Source organism: Eptatretus burgeri, chromosome 4 (assembly GCF_056783735.1).
Source record: "Eptatretus burgeri isolate ZD-2024b chromosome 4, Ebu_testis_v1, whole genome shotgun sequence".
NCBI lineage: Eukaryota > Metazoa > Chordata > Myxini > Myxiniformes > Myxinidae > Eptatretus > Eptatretus burgeri.
Genome location: NC_140964.1, coordinates 10,003,637 through 10,022,548, shown reverse-complemented (window position 1 = coordinate 10,022,548; position 18,912 = coordinate 10,003,637). Strand labels below are relative to the sequence as shown.

Here is an 18,912-nt window from a genome sequence, read left to right as displayed (position 1 = left end):
CAGGCCATACGCCATCTCACAGGCCATTTGAACTGGCCTTTATAAGCAACAAGGAGATGTCCGGGCTGCACAAATGCAGTCCCCGGTAATACGGCTGCCTGCATGGCAGTCCTTGCAAATATTCTCCACACAGATGGTCCTGGTACACCTGGTAAAGTCGAGTGATATGGCAAGGCAAATAAAGGCATGGGCAGGTATGGCAAATGGAGTCGAGGCAAAGGCAGATAAAGGCATGGCAAATGCAGACCAGGTAAGGTGCGACAGTACAACAAATCGGCACATGAAGCTGGCCGGCCTCGGTGTGGTCTCGTGAAGTTGTGGAGGGAGTGGTGGCTTTGGTCAGTCTGAAGACTGGTTCAGTCCTGCCCTACGGTCCCCCCCCCACCCCCGCCAACCTATTGCCTATGCCTGTCCTTGTCCATACCCACACCCTTTAGGTTGAAACAAAAAACAACAATAACAAATTAGACTTTTTTTTTCCTTAAATTCCAAATCACATGTGTCCCTAACCCTCTTATCATCTGTGTTCGGCTAATCTATCCTGTCGTCTATTCCGAATCCCTAAGATCCCTTTAGAAAGGATTGAGGAAGAGACAAGTGAATCTGTCTCAAGGCCCAATGCAGCCTCAGAATAGCTCCCACAGGTTTCAGCATTTTCAAGATGAGTCCAGCGGCGGACGAACAATGAAGGTATGAATGGTGCAAAGTGATACACATTGTCTATCTATCCTACCATTTATTAAACTTTAATCTATTCCCCGGGCTTTTCAACATGCCTCTCTCTTTAAACTATTGGTTCCAGCAACCATGATTCCCGTCGCCTGTGTTGGTGTTCGTTATTAATTTGGGCCTGGCCCGCAAATTTTCCTCCATGCTCTTGCACAATTTCATGGCTGGGCAGCGTGGCTCCACTGGCAGGTCTGCCCACCTGCCAAACTCATTCTTCGGCACACCCAGGTCGCTGAGGCTGTCTCCGAACCTACTGAGTCCTTTTGAACATGGGGAATGCCCTACCTGGCATTTCCCCATCGATGCCCACGTGGCATGTTGGTGCTCTGGGTCCCTTTCCCCTGGGTACCCGTGCCTATTACACTAACTCGATCCCTTGGATCCATGGCCTACTCTGGCCGACTACTTCGGTACCCGGGGTGCCCTCCAGTCAGTACGCAAATTTCACCAGCCACACTCCCAGCCGTTCAATCGTCTCTTGCACCCTACAAAAGGTTTCGTGCCTTCGTTCAACACCAACAACAAAACGACATCCTTTTGGTTAATTTGACTAACCCACTAACTAACATTACACTCACCCCGGGTTCCCTTGGGTGGGATTCACTCACTCCCCCCAATCATTCCTTCGCACCATGCATTCTACATTCACTCCAATCACACTCGGGCCCACTGACCCACTCTCATTCATCATGTTTCTTTCTTCTGTTTTTTTCACACCACACTGACGCTCTCCGACTACGTCCCCCTAACTAACTCGTGCTCCCCGTCATCCCTTATTCAATGCACGTTCCATTTAACTCTATTGTGAAGCTACGTCTCCACTACACGTTCCATGTCTGTCCTTGTTCTTAATCCATTATAAATTCTATCCTAGATTTCCCCTAACTCGTGTTACCGGGCCCCATGGAGGAGGAATGCTCATGCCCCATGAGGCTGGTCTATCTAACACTAAACCCTTGCCCGAACTAATGCTCCTTTGCCCCGGGTGAGGATGTTCGCTACATCCTGGCCGGGCTTCGTCTACTCGTGGCAAGGCTCGGCGAGCCTTACGCCTCCAGGGCGGTGGTCGGCAGCGCACTTGCCCCTTCCGTTTGGCCGATACATGAGGGCGTAACGTCGCCTTGTCAATCGCATTAAATGCTCGCTTTCGGGCTATCTCCCATGTGAACCACCATGTTTTACACACCTGCCCTTCGTTCCGCGAGATCCCCGCTGACGTCATTCACACATGGTCCACTCCACAAGCTTTGCTATGCACACAGGCCCGGCGGTGACGTCGGCGGTTCAATTTAAGTCTATTGTCTCCCTTTGTTCCTGCGGGAGGTTAATCTGACCCTCGCACTGGGTCTCAAAACATTCCACCAGATCAATCTCAATGTCCCTTACCATTTCTATGCGTGTATGCTCCTCTTTTACTTTACACAAGTCATCCCTTACCCGTTCTATGTCTCCTTGCGTCTCTGTCACCTCTTTTAATTCCTCCTTTATGACCCCCGATTCCTGGCCTCTCGTCTCCACCCGTCCGAGTTCACATGTTTCTCTCTCAACCGCCGCCGTTTTGCTCATCACCTCGACCTTACCCGTCGTCATCACGGTCCAAACACCTTCCACACTCCCCCTCAACTCCGGCATTTCCCCACGTACAGTACTGATCCCATTTGTAAAATTCCGGTCCATGTTTTTCATCTCGTCCTTTACCTCTGCCAGCCCAACTTTCAAGCTTTGCTGCCCCGCCATTACATTTTCCAGCCCCGCCTTCATTTCCTCATGATCCGCCTTCAGTGTTTGCATATTCCAATCCATTTTTTTCATGTCACCTCTCAGTGTTTGCATCTCACTCCTCTGTTGATTTCGGCCCAGGTCCATCCGCTCCATCATTTGTTTCATTATCTCCATAAACTGGTCCGTGTCCAATGGCTTTGGCGGAGCCGATAGGGATCGCTGGGTCCTCTGTGAAGGAAATTTGATGCATGGGGTCCTCAAGCATTGTTATAGACGTGGTTGCCCCCATTACCTCTGGGTATGGCTGCAGGGAATGATCTCCCTCAAAACTGTTGGCCTGAGCCACGGACTCCTCCCACATTGTTATCTCAAACCCACCTGAACCAGCTCGTCTTGGTCCACCATGGTCCATACCGATAATTAACTAATATCTGCATCCTGCTCTTAATTTCTGGGGGAAGGGGGGGGGGGTTGCGAAGCACACCACTGGCTCGAATCCCGTACTAGATACCAAATTGTTGCGGGTTCTAATCCTGTAAATTTTTAGGGGTCTGTCCCACTTCTGACACCAAACTGTTGCGGGCCGGGGGTCGGGTGAGAAGACCACCAGGGGGGGGGGTTGGGTGGGTGGGAAGCTATCTCAGCTCCCACCAGACTCCACGGAATTGTCGGCCATCGCACACGGATAATTCTGTGATGTGGCGGGTCGTTTAACCGACTGGACGCCAATAACTCAACCACGTGACTTAGGGTCCTCCGTCAAGTTAATCTGGTTTCATAAAAATAACCACGTGATTTAATTACTGGGGAACGCCCTCGGTACGCCTTGTCCGGACCGGATCACTTTACCGGATCGGATGCAGCCGAGCTACATTGCCAAGGACGTACCGGCTAAAAGGAACGGATTGTTGGGAATAAAGTCCTGGCTAAGCTAGGATTCGGACCATGCTGGATCAATGGAGGAAAAGACAAAAACGAGCTGGGAACATTCCAAATGGTAATTTATTAACAATGGGCGAGGAAAGGTATGTGATACGATCAAGATATATTTTGGTGTGTCAGCAGAGATCGGGAAGAAGGGTGTGGTGCAGCAATAAACAAGCAACTTATAAAAGCGGACGCAGAGCAGACCTAACCCGAAAATAATAACAGCAATCTTCTGCAGGCTTACTTACATCGACAGGTGCCAGGACACACACGCACACGCACACGTACACGCACACAAACACAGAAAACACGATGAAGAGGGATTGAAGCAAGACAGGAGAGAAGTTGAGGCTACGGTCTCTCGGTAACTTTGTATAATTGATATGCAGTCCTCTAACGCGGCACCAATATGTTTCGGGTTGAATGCTCCGTGGCGCGGTACCCTCCCCCCCCCCCCCCGACAGCTGCCGCGTCGTCTTCTGCTTCGGGCAGCTCGCCGAGACCATCGGCGTGAAGGAGGGGCTTGAGTTGGGAGGGTGGAGTCAGCGTCATGTGGGTGGAGAAGAAGAGGAGGAGCCGAACGATGACGACAGAAGGTGGAGTCGAAGAGATGATGACAGAAGGTGGAGTCGAGGTCCAGCTTGAGCGGAAGGCGAGGCAGGGCAGCAGAGAGAGAAAGAAGGATCCGCTCGGACCTTTGTAGGCCCCGCGACACGGGGGGGGGGCACCCCGAAACTCGGTGACGTCACCCGAATCGGGCGCTCTGATTGGCCCCGACCCCCTGCGTGGCCCGGCCGCGATGGCCAGAAACCGCAACATTCCATTTCCGGCAAGATGACCCTACGTGCAAAGATGTCCTGCTCCGCCGACCTCAGGACATGATACAAATCGCCCACACCGAACTCCGTGCCATGAATCGCTTAGCAAGAACCCCCGGGGCCGTGCCCTGATGACTGGCAGAGGGCAGCATCGGACTCGCATGCCCGCTCGGGTGCCCCCGACCAACGCTGGCCATCACACCCGCTCCGTGGGCGCCAACGTGGCCCAAGCTGTACAACATGCCTCCACCTGATCACAGCTTCGCTGACCGTCGAGGCGAGAAGGTAAGATGTTATGGCAAATCCATGCACAGACAGTAAGATGTGTCCATTCGTGCCCGACTCTGTATGGTAACAAAGTGTTCCGAGCGGCGCACGGGTCTGCCTTTGAGCACGCTCCGAACAGTGCGCGTGGATCCGCCATTACACACGTTGCCAGCGCTCGTGTTTGCCCGATTCTGCTATCTTGTGCGCGGGGTGAAACCCGATTGATATAATTAGTCCAGAAATGAGTTGAAAGGAACGCGCCGCTTGTGACTTGCACACTTGTATCCCGCGTAACGTGGCGTGGGGTTGCCTTTCTATTATCGGCCTCGGTACGTGTTCTGTGCAGCATGGGCGTCGTGTTGAGTGTGCTTTCTACGGAGGGGTGTCCAGCGTAATGCCTGCTTGGCCTTCCCTGAGGACCCATCTCACAGTGAAGGGCACACGTGGCTCAGATTTACCTCAGGAATAATCAGAAAAGAAGAGTGCAAATGATGTTGGAAATGAAACGAAGAAGAAATTATGTAAGCAAACCTAGCTATGAGATCCTCACAACGCATGCCCCTGTTGACCCTTGAGACAAAAGGGGACTATCTACACGTATATGAATGGAATAACTGTCTTGGGACTGCTATCTGTTGGATGCATGCGGTTCTGAGAACCGCAACAACAACAACAACAAAAATAGTTCCTTTCATTTGTCATTGCTGATTTTGCCACTTGCTCAATACTTTGCCCGTACCGTCCAAATCTCCGCCTTTTGTGGGAGTGGTTATTTGGATTACGGGCCATAAGCTGCCCTCTTTCCTTCGAGTGCAACAGGCGCATTGGTCCAGATGCGCTCCGGAGTGACGTTATCCTCCCCCCGAGGGTGCTGTGCTGGATATCCCTCCATTTGTCATCTGACTGTGCAACGCAGTGGGCCCCATCTGTCTGTTGTATGCCCAGAAAGGGCATACATGGCTTGCTGGATCGCAGGACGGTCCCTGCTGTTAGAGGAATGGGAAGGAACGGCAAGCGCTCACTTGCTCCTTGGTGTAGAAGGCTCTATTTGTAATGGTGCTGGACTTGAGTCCAATCATGAGCAAAAGGTGTTCGTTGGTGAGGCGCTATGATTGTCCTAAGGTGCAGGAAGGCGTTGGGTAGTGGTGAGCTGAAGGTTGTTGATGTGGTTGTGGAGTTGAAGGGTTGTTGCATGAGGCAATGTGGATTGTGGTGGAAGGCTGAACAGGCGAGTTTGAATGGTGCTGTTTGAATGACAATAAAGTCTGGTGTGTATTTGAAGCAGACAGGGTGGTTATCACTGGCAGTGCACGAGACTTGTGAAGAAAGCTATGGTGATGGAGATGGCCGTTTGGTTGTGGCACGCAACTCCATACAGGTTTTGGTGTGTATATGCAAATTAGGCTGCAAGCAGCGTGTGCTCAGTCGTGTGAGGGGAAGTTCAGGTACAGGAAAGAAAATGGGAAAGAATGTGAAAAACCTAACTCACAACACGTATTCCCTTTGCAACCCATGAGACACAAGGGGAACACCCCATCTGAAACGAGTCATAATGAAATCACTCACTCGGGAACCGTGATATGTTGTGTGCCATTGTCTTGGGGGTCTCAGTTGACAGAACCGTCACAGCATGTATGTATGTAATATGTATACACACCTGAAAATCATCGAAAAAAACTTGTCTGGCCCGACCTCCACCACATTTTGCATTGATGTTGGTAATACCCAGGGTAACCAGCCACCCACTGCAAGGGCACGGGGGTAGGGGGAGATAGGATGATTTGCCAATGCTCTCGAAGGGAGCTGGTGTTTCTAGCTATCGTAAAAAATAAAAGTGATGCAATATTTGTTGTTGGTGACAATCCCTCCATGCTGTGGAAGATATTGAAGGTGGATGGTGAGTTTATATTCTTGTAGGTAGTGGACTTCATTTGGAGCTGTCTCGCCTGGGTCAATTCCCTACTCTGGTATAAACCAAAATCCTATCCTTCGCAGGCAGAGCAGACATCACAGTCAGGCAGACATCAGCAAGTGTCCCATTGTCATGGGGGATGAGTCAGGTGTCCCATCTATTCGCATTCACTGCTGGACGTAAGATCACACGGTGTCTTTGGACTAAGATCAGACAAGTTGTCACCTGCATCCTGGACAAATTGCTCTTCCTGCCCTAACCTACAGGGGGCTCTGCATCAGCGTTGTGGTCGTGCCTCCCAGAAATTATGCAGCCTGTTGGGTGAAGGTGTAATTTACTCCTGGCCCAATATATATGCATACGTTACGACAATTAGTTAAAGTGTGCATCCCCTCAATATGGGTGCAGATTGGAATTCTATTTTACCACTTGACTTCGAAGGAATGAAATTTTGTGTCATTATGTTACAATTTGCATAATATTGAACTTTGGTCTAAATGGCTTCTTCTAATTAGGTATTAAATCTCATCCATCCCTTTGTCTTTCTTCCTTCCTTCACATGCTCTCCTTTTGCTCTCAAACCCTCCTTCACCATTACACAACACCCTCCCCTTCACATTTTACCTTATCAAAACTCAGGCTCAAGTGCAAGCAAAGAGACAACACGAGGGAGCTGTGCACTTGCTGGAGGTAACATTGGGCATTCAAACATAGTTGTAGTGTATTGTAAGGCCTAGTTTGCCGTCCATCTTGTTAACTTGCTTCTGACACTGTTCTTTCAATGCATTCATCAATTGGGGATCTTAATATATCTCACACAATCTTGAAAGATTTGGACAGAGGAGAGTGGTTAAAAAAACCTCCTCCATTTTTGAAATGGAAACGTATGCTTTGTGGTGCAACAGGATAGGATAAGGATTCATGTTTCATGATTAAAACAGAGGCATCCTCGTGAAAACATAAATGGAGAATCAAACAAATGCATTTGATCTGTTTGAAATGTATTCACCCGTCCTCCACACAGCGGAGACGGGGGTTTTGCATTCACTACTGTGTGTCTGTGTCTGTGTCTTTGTCTGTGTGGCTGTCTGTGTGTCTGTCCGGGCCTTAACTTTTTTACCATTTGAGCTTTTGTTATCAAATTTTCAACAAAGCTTGATTACGATAATATGGAGAAGACAAATGAAGAATTTGGTCGAAAGGTCAAAGGTACCGTTTAGCACAGGGGTCTCCAACCTTTTTGGGCGGAGTGCCACAAAACCAAAGTGGTGAGGGGCGGAGGGCCGCACCCAAAAAAAGGACGCTAAATTCCGGAAAAAAATATAAAATTAATATGCGGAAATTTAAACAAAAATTAGTGCTGAATATTTTTTTCTTGCCAACGAATATAATAAATGAATAATCGTGTTAAAAACACGTGTCTAATATGAATCAAAATCATAATAAAAATTACAGAACGCTTCGATCATTGATACTGACAAATTGGCAGTATCGCGGGCCGCATTGTAATGTAAACTTAATATGGCACCGCGGGCCGCATAAATCCGTCTAAGGGGCCGCATGTGGCCTGCGGGCCGCAAGTTGGAGACCCCTGGTTTAGCATATGTAAGAAGTTTCCACCAATTTTTCATGAATTTAATTTTTTTGAATTATGTGAAGATTATTTTGATTCGTTAAATAAAACAAACTACCCATACTTAATTATGGGAGATTTCAATTTTCCAAATATTAATTGGAACTTAAATACAGTAGTCGGGAAGGGACATGATTTTGGTTTCTATCCCAACGGTTTGAACCAGATAATTAAAAATCCAACTCATGGGAATAATTTACTTGATTTGGTCTTAGAATCTGAGAATGGACTAATTAATCACGATGAGATATTGTTGTGGGGCCAGGTATTGGTGGCGAGCATGACCGCTCGAGGGAGCAGTAGAGTCGGCTCCACGGAACACACCGGAATTTAGGCCGTGACCCTCGGATAAGTCCGAAAGGCACGGGTCCCTTACATGACCATGAATCGCCAATAATTTGACCGCGTGGGGTAGGGTTAATTGCCAAACTTTAATATACCTAATTACCCACGCGGCAAACCTACCGGGGGAATTCACACCCTTGACAGACCTCGAGCGGGACGAGCCGTTACCGTGCCCGAACCGTGTGTAACCCGAGCGGAGGTTACCAAGGTCTGTCGGTCCAAATGAACAATTTACTGCCTCGCTATTTCTCAACACACACTCGAACCGCACAAAGCGGGAAGGTCCAAGCCAGTCTCTTACCTCTAGCTCACCTTCCCTCCGAGCTGGGGGTATCAATAAAGGCCGTGGCCACCATTTATTTGGGTGTGTGTCTGTGTGTGGGCCCATCTTTTAAGTATAAACGCATAAGTGCTTGTATATAAAGCTTTCATTGGCTTAGCACGGTAATGTAAAAATCCTAACTATATAATAATTCACAGTGCACGTACAATTAATCGCCCATTAAACATAGGACGGGACCCTTCCTGGAAACACATACTTATCGATATGACTGATCTCTAGGACCTGGCTGTTGTGTGCAGTAAGCTTCCAAATTCGCAACAATATTGCTGTCCTTTTTTTCGTGGTGATCATTTTCAAATTGAGTGCACATTAGATGTGATTTTTGTTTCATGGGAAGAAAAGTCTTCAATTAGAAATTATCGAAAAGGTGATTATGATGCTATGAAAGAATGCATGTTGTAGTTGGCCTGATCTATTTGCGGATAGCGGACATATTGAGGATGGTTAGTGTGCCGTTCTCATGGGGGATGAGTCGGGTGTCCTATGTACTTGCATTCACTGATGGACATAACATCCCACGGTATCTTTTGGCTAAGATCAGGCAAGTTATTACCTGTATCCTGAACAAATTACTATTCCTGTCCAAACCTACAGGGGCTCTGCATCAGTGTTGTGGTCGTGCCCCTCAGAAATGATGCAGCCTGTTGGGTGAACCATAATTTTTTTTGCACGCCACTTTTGTTAGAACAATACTGATGTTAATAGATAATCTTGTGCTGAACTTTAACAAGAATGTTAAAAAATATCCACACAGCATAATAAATTTGCATGAAAGACAATGTAGGTTACACAAAAAACATATTAGCATTCTGGAAATAGTCGATAGAGATGCTTATCGTGCGATGACTGAAATCATTCGGAAAAAAATAAGAGAATACAATTGGATGATTGTAAACAAAGTTCTGGAAGCCAAAAATGAACGTAATTTTTGGGCGTTTGTAAAAACAAAAATGACTGACTTCTAATTTGCAAATTCTCAAAACTCAGGATTAATGATTAATTGAAGATGGGGATAAAGCCAACTGTCTCAATCAATATTTTAGTTAGGTCTTTGTTGATGATGATGGGAATTGCCTCCCATTTTGCAGAGTTATTTCCCTGACTGATTTAACAGAGTGTAGTTTTCCACCACAAAAAGTTTTTGAGTATTTATTCAAACTGCCGAATATAACTACATGTGGGCCAGATGGTATTCCATCATTACTATCGAAAAAAGTTGGCTTTTAAACGAGCTTATCTCCCGTCATTAATGTTCGAATTGAGTTTCCACACCTCAAAAATATCCATTATTTGGAGCAAAGCAAATGTTATTCCAATTTACAAAAAGATTCTCCATCATGTGTATCTAATTATCAGCCTATCAGTCTTACGCGTGTCACGTGAAGTTATGGAATCAAGAATTCAGGATACAATGCTGGAATACTTGGAGTTTAACAAAAATGATGTTTAATGAACAGCATGGTTTTATCAGGAAGAAATCTATGGCATCACAATGATTTATTTGTCTCAATCAATGGACGATGGAGGGAGACAAGGAAAAATCTGTGGACATTATATATTTGGATTTTGCGAAGACTTTTGATACTTTATCTCATAATAAGCTTCTCAATATTATTTCTAACTTTCATATTCGTGGGAAAATTGTGGGTTGGATGGAAGCCCTTTTGGCTAATCGTACGGAAAGAGTTGTGCTTAGCAATGATTACTGTGGTGAAGTATTCGGAAAATATGGGGTTCCTCAGGGTCGCACTTTGAGTCCTCTTCTGTTTTTGTTTTATACTAATGATTTATCAAAAGTACTCGAGAGTTGTTCAGTCTATAATGTTTGCAGATGATTCTAAGGTAGATTTTGCATCCAAGGAAACTGAGGAAACGGCCAAACTTGAAAAGGATTTGAGCCAACTTTTTTCTTGGGCAAACAAGATGCAATTGACATTAGCAATTTGAAATTGTGTAATTTTGCACATTGGAGGTTTAAATTTTTTTTTAAAAGTTATACAGCTAATGGTGTGAAGATGAACAGCGTTGACAGTATAAAGGATTTGGGGGGTCGTTATGTGTCGTGATTTGGTATTTACGAACCATTGTACAATGATTGCGAAAAAGGCTAGTATTCGTATGAATTGTTTGCTTAGATCCTCGGTAACCAAGGAAATGGGATTTTTGAAAAAATGTTTCAATGCTTTTGCACTACCGACGTTGGAATACGCATCACAAGTCTGGTCACCACACCTGTTTTAAGCATATAAAACTAATTGAGTGTCGGTACAAAGGCAGTTCTCACACAGAATACCTGCACTTCAACATTTGGGCCTTGCATATCAAGAATGTTGAGTACACCTAAATCAAGATTCCTTGGAAACACGAAGACTGAGTGCTGATTTTATTATTGTTAACAAAATTTTGTACAGGTACGTAAACATTAATCTTAACGGTCTTTTTCAGTTTAATCGTACCCAAACTAGGTCAAATGGGTTGCCTTTATTTCAAAAGTATTGTAGACTTGTAGTTAGACGATCGGTGTTTAATATTCGAACTGTGAGAATTTTTAATAGTTTAGACTCCAGGGTTGTTCTTTTCCTGAATTTGAACAGATTTATCACTGAATTGGAAAAAGTGAATTTAAGTATTTTTTTTAAGTCACAAACAGTTAATTTCAGACTTGCTGATAATAAGTCACCTGCTAGGCTGCTGTCTGCTTGCTCAGGTATTTATGACCAGTAATATTATGTTTTGTTCTCATCTGACTTTTGGTGTGTGGGCAGACACACTCTTTTTACAGCGCGGCAACATCGCGCTGTTATATAATTGGCTATTCTGTCCTGTGTCTTCTGTCACACTTATTGTTGGGTGTGATGTGGGCAGAGATTGCCAGGTGGATTGTGGGCGGAGATTGCCGGGTGTATTGTGGGCGGAGATTGCCGGGCGGATTGTGGGCGGAGATTGCCGGGCGGATTGTGGGCGGAGATTGCCGGGCGGATTGTGGGTGGAGATTGCCGGGCGGATTGTGGGCGGAGATTGCCGGGCGGATTGTGGGCGGAGATTGCCGGGCGGATTGTGGGCGGAGATTGCCGGGCGGATTGTGGGCGGAGATTGCCGGGCGGATTGTGGGCGGAGATTGCCGGGCGGATTGTGGGCGGAGATTGCCGGGTGAATTGTGGGCGGGGTTAATGCGGAAGAGCGACGTTTTTTGTGCTGAATCGTTTTCTGTGTGATGCCGGAAGTTGATTTTCTGAGCAGGAAGTGATAATCTTCCTGTTCCGTTAGTTGTTGACGCGCAGCGTTGTTGTTTTTCACCAGAAGTGTTTTTAATACGTCTTGTGGAGGTGATTTCTTCCTCTTTTTTGGTGACAGAAGTGGTTATTTCAGCGCGGAGACATCGCGCTGTTATATAATTGGCTATTCTGTCCTGTGTCTTCTGTCACGTCTTCTGTCACACTTATGGCCACGTACGTCCCTTTGTTCTGAGGGCTATAAATAGAAATTTGTCCAACGTCACAACTCTTCCCATCATGCATGCTAATTCACCGTGTCTACATTTAAATTTTATAATAGTCGGGTCAATTTATGACAAACAACCACCAAACCCACAACAAATTGCAACAAAAGGTTTCTCAGTGGTTTTCATTCCTACTGGATATACTGATCAACAGAAAAAATAGTCTACCAAAATCTGACATCTGGAAATGGGTTAAAACCATAGACTCCGATAGAGAAGGACTGGAACCTCCCATGCTCGTTTTTGTAACTTGAGTCTGAAGGATTAACTTGAGTCCGGGGCTAAAATGACTTCTAGAAGGGCAAGAGACACGATCTCGGGATCCATATAGGGGTTTTTGAGGACGGCGAGTTCAATAGTGTCATTTTCAACACCACCTGAGGTCATCTTCAAGGTCAAAAGGTCATATTTCAAGGTCAAATTACTGAATTTTGGTATATTTTGCCCGTTTTTGTGTCTAACTCATAAACGGTGAGAGATGGCTGATTGTAATAAGATGCAAGTGTGTAGAGCTGTCAAACTTTGATATTTATTGTCATATATCGTATTACATAAACATTATATGCATGTCACAACACTATGCCTTTTACAACTATGTCTGTCTTTCACTAGTTGGAGAGCTTTTCTGGCCTCCTGAGGCATCCCAAAGCTTTTTCTTTGTCACTTACATTGAGGACATGAGTTTTCAATAGAATGTTAGCTAAAGTACTTCATGCAGCATTACTACTAGCTGAAGGTGCATCTACAGAGGATAACAGCTCAGCAACATGAAATCCGCAACGCACTTTAGTCTTGTCATACAAATTATAGGCATTATGTACAAAAAAGACGGTTGACACAGTCGGCACACTCAATCCACCTCTATTCAAATTATCTAGAAACTCAGATGACAACTCGTTACCATCTTCATCATCAATGATCTCCTCCATACGAGTGCTATCGCCATATTTATGAACAAGGTGTCCAGCCACATAAACTGCTTTATGCTTAAGGGCATTATCAGACCCCAAAAGATCCTGAGTGTCTTGAGGAGTAATCTCGTCAATGAGTTCACTTCGCTCATCTGGATTTATGGAAGTTGTACAGTTCTTGTCGCAATCAATCACACGAGAACTAGATTTGGGCATAATGTCATGCTTAATGAGTGTTTGCAAATTTACAATTTTAGCGGCAGCCATAATGTTAACTACGTCAATGTAGAAGTTTCCACCACTTCTTTGCCTGGCTTGGCCGAAAAACTTTTCCAAGGCTTCATCTGCAAATATAGCAGGAAGAACGTAGTCAATGTCTTTCTCTGCCAGAAGCAATTTGGTAGCATCCACATTATTACATGTGTACACAGTGAAGGCTTCAGCAGTTTGCTGAGTTAGCTTCAGCTTACGACCACCACCTCCTTGCCATGCGCAGGTAGATATAATTTGGCAGGCCTGCTCCAGCCTAGTGAAACTTGTACAGTCTGCTGTCCAAGGATGTCTGGATTCGTCGCACAGATGGATAGCTGAGAAACGGTCTTTCATGTTCATCATCTTGAACCACTCACTCTTTATCTGGGTGAGGATGATTGTGTCTTCGCTGATGCCCAGTGAATCCTTGAAGGTCTTTAAAGCAGCGACAGTCTTGTCATTGAACACTTGGCATACCAACGGTACGCTTTGGCATTGAAGGGGCTTGGGGAAAACAGCGGTGTGCGTCAGCTTGGTTAAGCGAATAGGAGTAGCCCGGTCGATCTCATAAACCTTCTGGATATCACTCCAGTAAGCTTTGTACTCATTACCATCTACGACAAATGAGTGTCTTGCCATCAACAGTAATCCAGTTGTTGCGAACATTTTTGAAGATGTGCACGTAGTCGTACACTAAGAACATAGATTGCTCTTGAATTGACAGCACTTGGCAACTTCCTGGTCCTCAAAGTTTTGAATAAACACTGCGGTTGGCATTGCAATTGTCACATATCAAAGAAATCACAGTACCGCCAGCACCAACTACAGCTGATGCAGCTTCGATAAGGAGTTCCTTCAGCTGATTGGCAGTTAGTTTTTTGCAGGGCAAAATGCGTAGAATATAGCGTGGACCACCAAGAATCCAAGACCACCGAAATGGCAGGCAACTTCAACAACCATAGCATGTGAAGTAAGCATTTCGTGTTCACCACCCACTGCTTCATTTTGAGCATATCCTACAACATGCCCTCCAGAAAATCGCAATGTCTCGACCAGCTTTACCTCGTCAAACATTAACTTGACCAAACGCTGCTGTAGTTTCAGCTGGTCGAACAAGGTTTTGAGGTTGGAGTCCTGCTGACTACTAGCAAGCATCTGTTTTACCTTTTTTGTTGATGGTAGAATGATTAAGCCGGATCGACGAATCATTTTGTATGCACTGGGTGATATGTTGTGAAGCTGCATTGTGAAAATCATAGGATCAGTATCAAATTGGCGGCGATCAAGAGGTTTGAACGTAAGATGCAGCTGCGACAGAAGGAAGATGAAATGAGGAAGCTCGTGCGCCTCAGTCATCCAACAGAGCTGGCTTATTACAAGCTGAAGAATTTCTTGCTTGTGCATTCATAGATGTTTACCTGGTCAGTTATGGATCTAATCTGGGACCATTTTGAGAGCAGGCTGTTCTTCTGCAAAGGAAAAAGTCGTTTGGGCACCTCAATGCCATCTTTCTCAACTCTATTCAAGAATAGAAATCCAAAAGGTGAGTGAACTTGTTGGAAATGAAAGAACCGCTTGACAGTTTGTCTAGTAGCATCAGTTCTTGATAGGTAAAGGTTTTCCTGGTCTTTTATGACGTTAAAGCCAGGAAAATAGGAGCTGATTTTAGCACAGAAGTGGTCGAAATCTTGGATATTGTCTGCAGCCTCATCAGCTGCCTGCATCTTCTTAGCTCTTGATTCTGACGTAGAAGATTATGTTGGGCGTGGGGCTGAGGTCACCTGCTTCAAAGCTGATTTCGGTACTCCAGGAAATATTGATGGGGGTTCTTTGGGTCGTTTGCCACCCCTAACTGACACCCAATCACAATTGAAATGTGTCTCACAAATATATATCTCCTTTGAGCACCTCAAGCTTTCTTTCTCATTTGGCATTGCCAATATCCATCTCTCCCTCTCCTCAGGATCTTTTGGGAAGGATATGACCTTTACATAAGGCGTCCCATCATAGTTTCCTCTCCAACCAAAGCAGCTGCAACGACGTGGCATATTGTCACCAAAGCAGGAAACAACACAAAGATCCTGTGAGATCACCAGCTGGACAGTTTCTGAAAGAGAAACAAACAAAACATACATTAGTTAACGATGATAGAAATCAGCAAGTAGGTGCAGTAGGTGCACAATGTCATGTTTTGTCATAGACTTTACAAAAGTTTTCCTCTATGAGTTAGAAACAAAAACGGGCAAAAAATACCAAAATTCAGTAATTTGACCTTGAAATATGACCTTTTGACCTTGAAGATGACCTCAGGTGGTGTTGAAAATGACACTATTGAACTCGCCGTCCTCAAAAACCCCTATATGGATCCTGAGATCGTGTCTCTAGCCCTTCTCGAAGTCATTTTAGACCCGGACTCAAGTTAATCCTTCAGACTCAAGTTACAAACCCCGAGATCGTGAGGTTCCAGTCCTTCTCGACAGGAGTCGATGGTTAAAACAGTCATTTTCAAGATGGCCGCCACCGGGCTTTGAAATAACTAAAACAGCTGTAACTTTTTCAATAATTGTGATAAAAACATAATTGTTGGTTGTGGTCCATGGTTTTAATGGATCAGCAATCCACTGGTGTCAATAAAATTTTGATCTGATCAGTATTTAACCTGAAATCCAAGATGGCGGCAAAAAATGAAGGGCGTAAAATCAATAAATTGTCTCTATATAATCAAACCTCTGTTCGGCAATCACCTAACATTTATCAAATTCTAACAAAAGGGTTTTCAGTCTTCTCTTACCAGTAATTATATGTGATGCATTATGTGACGTATAAAACAGGCTGAGTTATCAGAAAATGTAACATACTGCTCGGGCCATGATTAAGGCAGATCACACTGGGTCTTGGAAGGATCACTTGCAAGCTGTTGCTGATGCCTTGCCAATATTTGCAGCAGCTGGACACTACAACTAACAGAAGTCCGCTTATCTCTACAAACAAGAAATGAGTGAACTGGAGAGCAAACACCCAGATGTGTATGAGAAGTTTCAAAATGGCTTCCATGTGATCCGGCGAACAAACCAGTTTTGGGCAGGCCTCAGCTGTGATCTAGTCATTGAACAAACACTCATGAGATCACTAAAGAGCACCGGTGGCTTGACTTATGGCAGTAAGATGACAGAGGAACACTTCGCATTGTGGACAATGTCAGCCCCCATAACATCTGAGGTCAACGTCGCCATGCAGGACTTCAATGATCTCACATACGCAACAAGCGAACAGCATAAAGAAGCAACTGGTGCCAGAATTGAAAGACATGCATTCGACCGCTCGAAGATAAGCACAAAGCTGAATGCATTTTCACCTTTCTCCTCTGATCCTACATTGAGAAATATCATAAATGGTATCGTGGCAAGCAAAGACATCAACGTGCATGAATATGAAGCTGTTGGGAACAAAATCATCGAGAGAATGATTGGACAACCTGTGTTTTCCTTCTCCATCAAGAGGACAGAGAAAGCAAAGACCCTGGGAAATTATAATGCTCTCTAGGTTGCTCCTCACAGAACCATCAACTCCAGTGTGATATTCCAGCGATTCCTGGTGGTATCCCAGATAGGTGATTTGTCACTTGAGGTCGTGATGAGTTCTGAGCTCAGTCCATACCCTCCATCCCTCTTTGAGGACAACAAGATCTTGAGGAAGGCTGACAAACCTCAACTCGCTCAAGCCGTCAATGACCACTGTACCAAGGCACTGGCATGTGAAGGAGTACCTGGCACCACACCTTCAGCACACCTTAAAACTGAAAGGTAGGTTCTTGATGGTGGATCCTTGCTGCACAAGCTCAAGTGGAAGAAGGGAGATACATATGGCAAAATAGCCAGAGCATATGCGGACTTCACAACAAAATACTATGGGACAGCAACTGTTGTCTTTGGCTATGGTGCAAGCCCTTCGATAAAGGATAACACTCAGAAGAGACGGCGACAAGCCAACAGCTATCCGACTGTGAACTTCACCGGAGAAACTGAATTTGACGGAAAGAGATGAATTCCTATCTGTCGGCAGTAACAAGCAACAGCTGATCACCTTAATAGGTGATCAGCTGAAGAAAGTGGGCTGCACAGTTATTCAGGCAGAAGGGGACGCTGATGTGGACCTTGCCGAGACAGCCGTAAACAGCACAATTCTGCATTCCACCACACTAATCGGAGAGGACACAGATTTGTTGATGCTTTTGCTCCATTACTGTTTCCCAGATGGAAAACCACTATATTTCAGATCAGACAACCAGTGAAGAAGCAATCTGAAAGTATATGACATCAATCGGATGAAGCATCTTCTTGGGAATAAGTTGTGCACTCAACTATTATTCTTGCACGCCTTCACAGGATGTGATTCAACATCTCGTGTGTATGGCATTGGGAAAAAATCTGTCTCAGAAACTCGTGGAAGATGATCAAGGCCTCCAGTTGTGTGCAGATACATTCACTTTGAGAGGCGTCAGCCACGCTGAAAAAAAGAAAATTGGCAGCCAAGCGATGGCCGTTATATTTGGTGGGGAGAGCACAAGTTCTCTGGCAGCCATGCGTTACAAGATATTCACAAAGAAGGTCGCTGCTGCTAAGTCTTTCGTTACACCTGAACGTCTTCCCCCAACGGAATCTGCCACCATGTTTCATTGTCTCCGAGAGTACTTCCAGGTCATTGTTTGGATGGGGATGGAGGGAAACCTCGATCCTCTGGACTGGGGCTGGGGACTTGAAGACAATCGATTTGTACCTATCATGACTGCCATGAATGCTGCATCAGACACTCTTCTGAAGATGATACACTGCAACTGCACCACAGCTTGTGACACACCCCGTTGCAGCTGCAGAAAGAATGGGCTTCCGTGTACGTCTGCATGTGGATCATGCCAAGTGACGTTTTGTGACAATCCACTAAATCAAGCCTCTGAGGAACTAGAGGACAGTGATGAGGACTGAAATTGTAACCTAAACTGCCATTATGTAATGTTCAAAAATAAATGTTTCAGTGGCACCAGGTGTCCAGTGATTTTGGTTCAGATGGAAAATTTATTGATTTTTGCACTCTTGAATTTTGCCGCCATCTTGGATTTCATGTTAAATACTGATCAGATCTAAATTTTATTGACACCAGTGGATTGCTGATCCATTAAAACCATGGACCAGAACCAACAATTATATTTTTATCACAATTATTGAAGAAGTTATAGCTGTTTTAGTTATTTCAAAGCCCGGTGGTGGCCATCTTGAAAATGACTGTTTTAACCCATTTCCGGATGTCAGATTTTGGTCGACTTTTTTTTGGTTGATCAGTTGATGTATCCAGTCGGAATGACAACCACTGAAAAACCTTTTGTTGCAATTTGTTGTGGGTCAGGTGGTATTTTGACCCGACTATGACTGCAAAATTGTTTCATCATTCTTAACATAGACTTTTACTGCCCCCAGCCGCGCGATATCGAAGTATTCGCTTCTTGTTATTACATGTTCTTTCTTTTTGATTTCTTTGGACGGAGGGTAATGTGAATAAA

The 18,912-nt window shown here is 45.1% G+C and overlaps 1 protein-coding gene across 16 annotated transcripts in view; it reads left to right on the top strand.

Annotated features, from left to right (window-relative positions):
• Window positions 1–18,912, top strand: part of RIMBP2 (RIMS binding protein 2) — a 354,432-nt gene that overhangs the window by 82,418 nt on the left and 253,102 nt on the right. For 15 of the 16 annotated variants that reach the window (XR_015057048.1, XM_085876874.1, XM_085876878.1 and 12 more), the window contains one exon: window positions 7,015–7,065. The exons of the other annotated variant lie outside the window; for it this stretch is intronic. Coding sequence is in view for 14 of the 15 variants with exons in the window: in XM_085876874.1 (XP_085733000.1) it covers window positions 7,015–7,065 (51 nt within the window). In the remaining variant the exon portion in view is untranslated. The remainder of the gene's footprint in view (window positions 1–7,014; window positions 7,066–18,912) is intronic. 16 annotated transcript variants of the gene reach the window in all.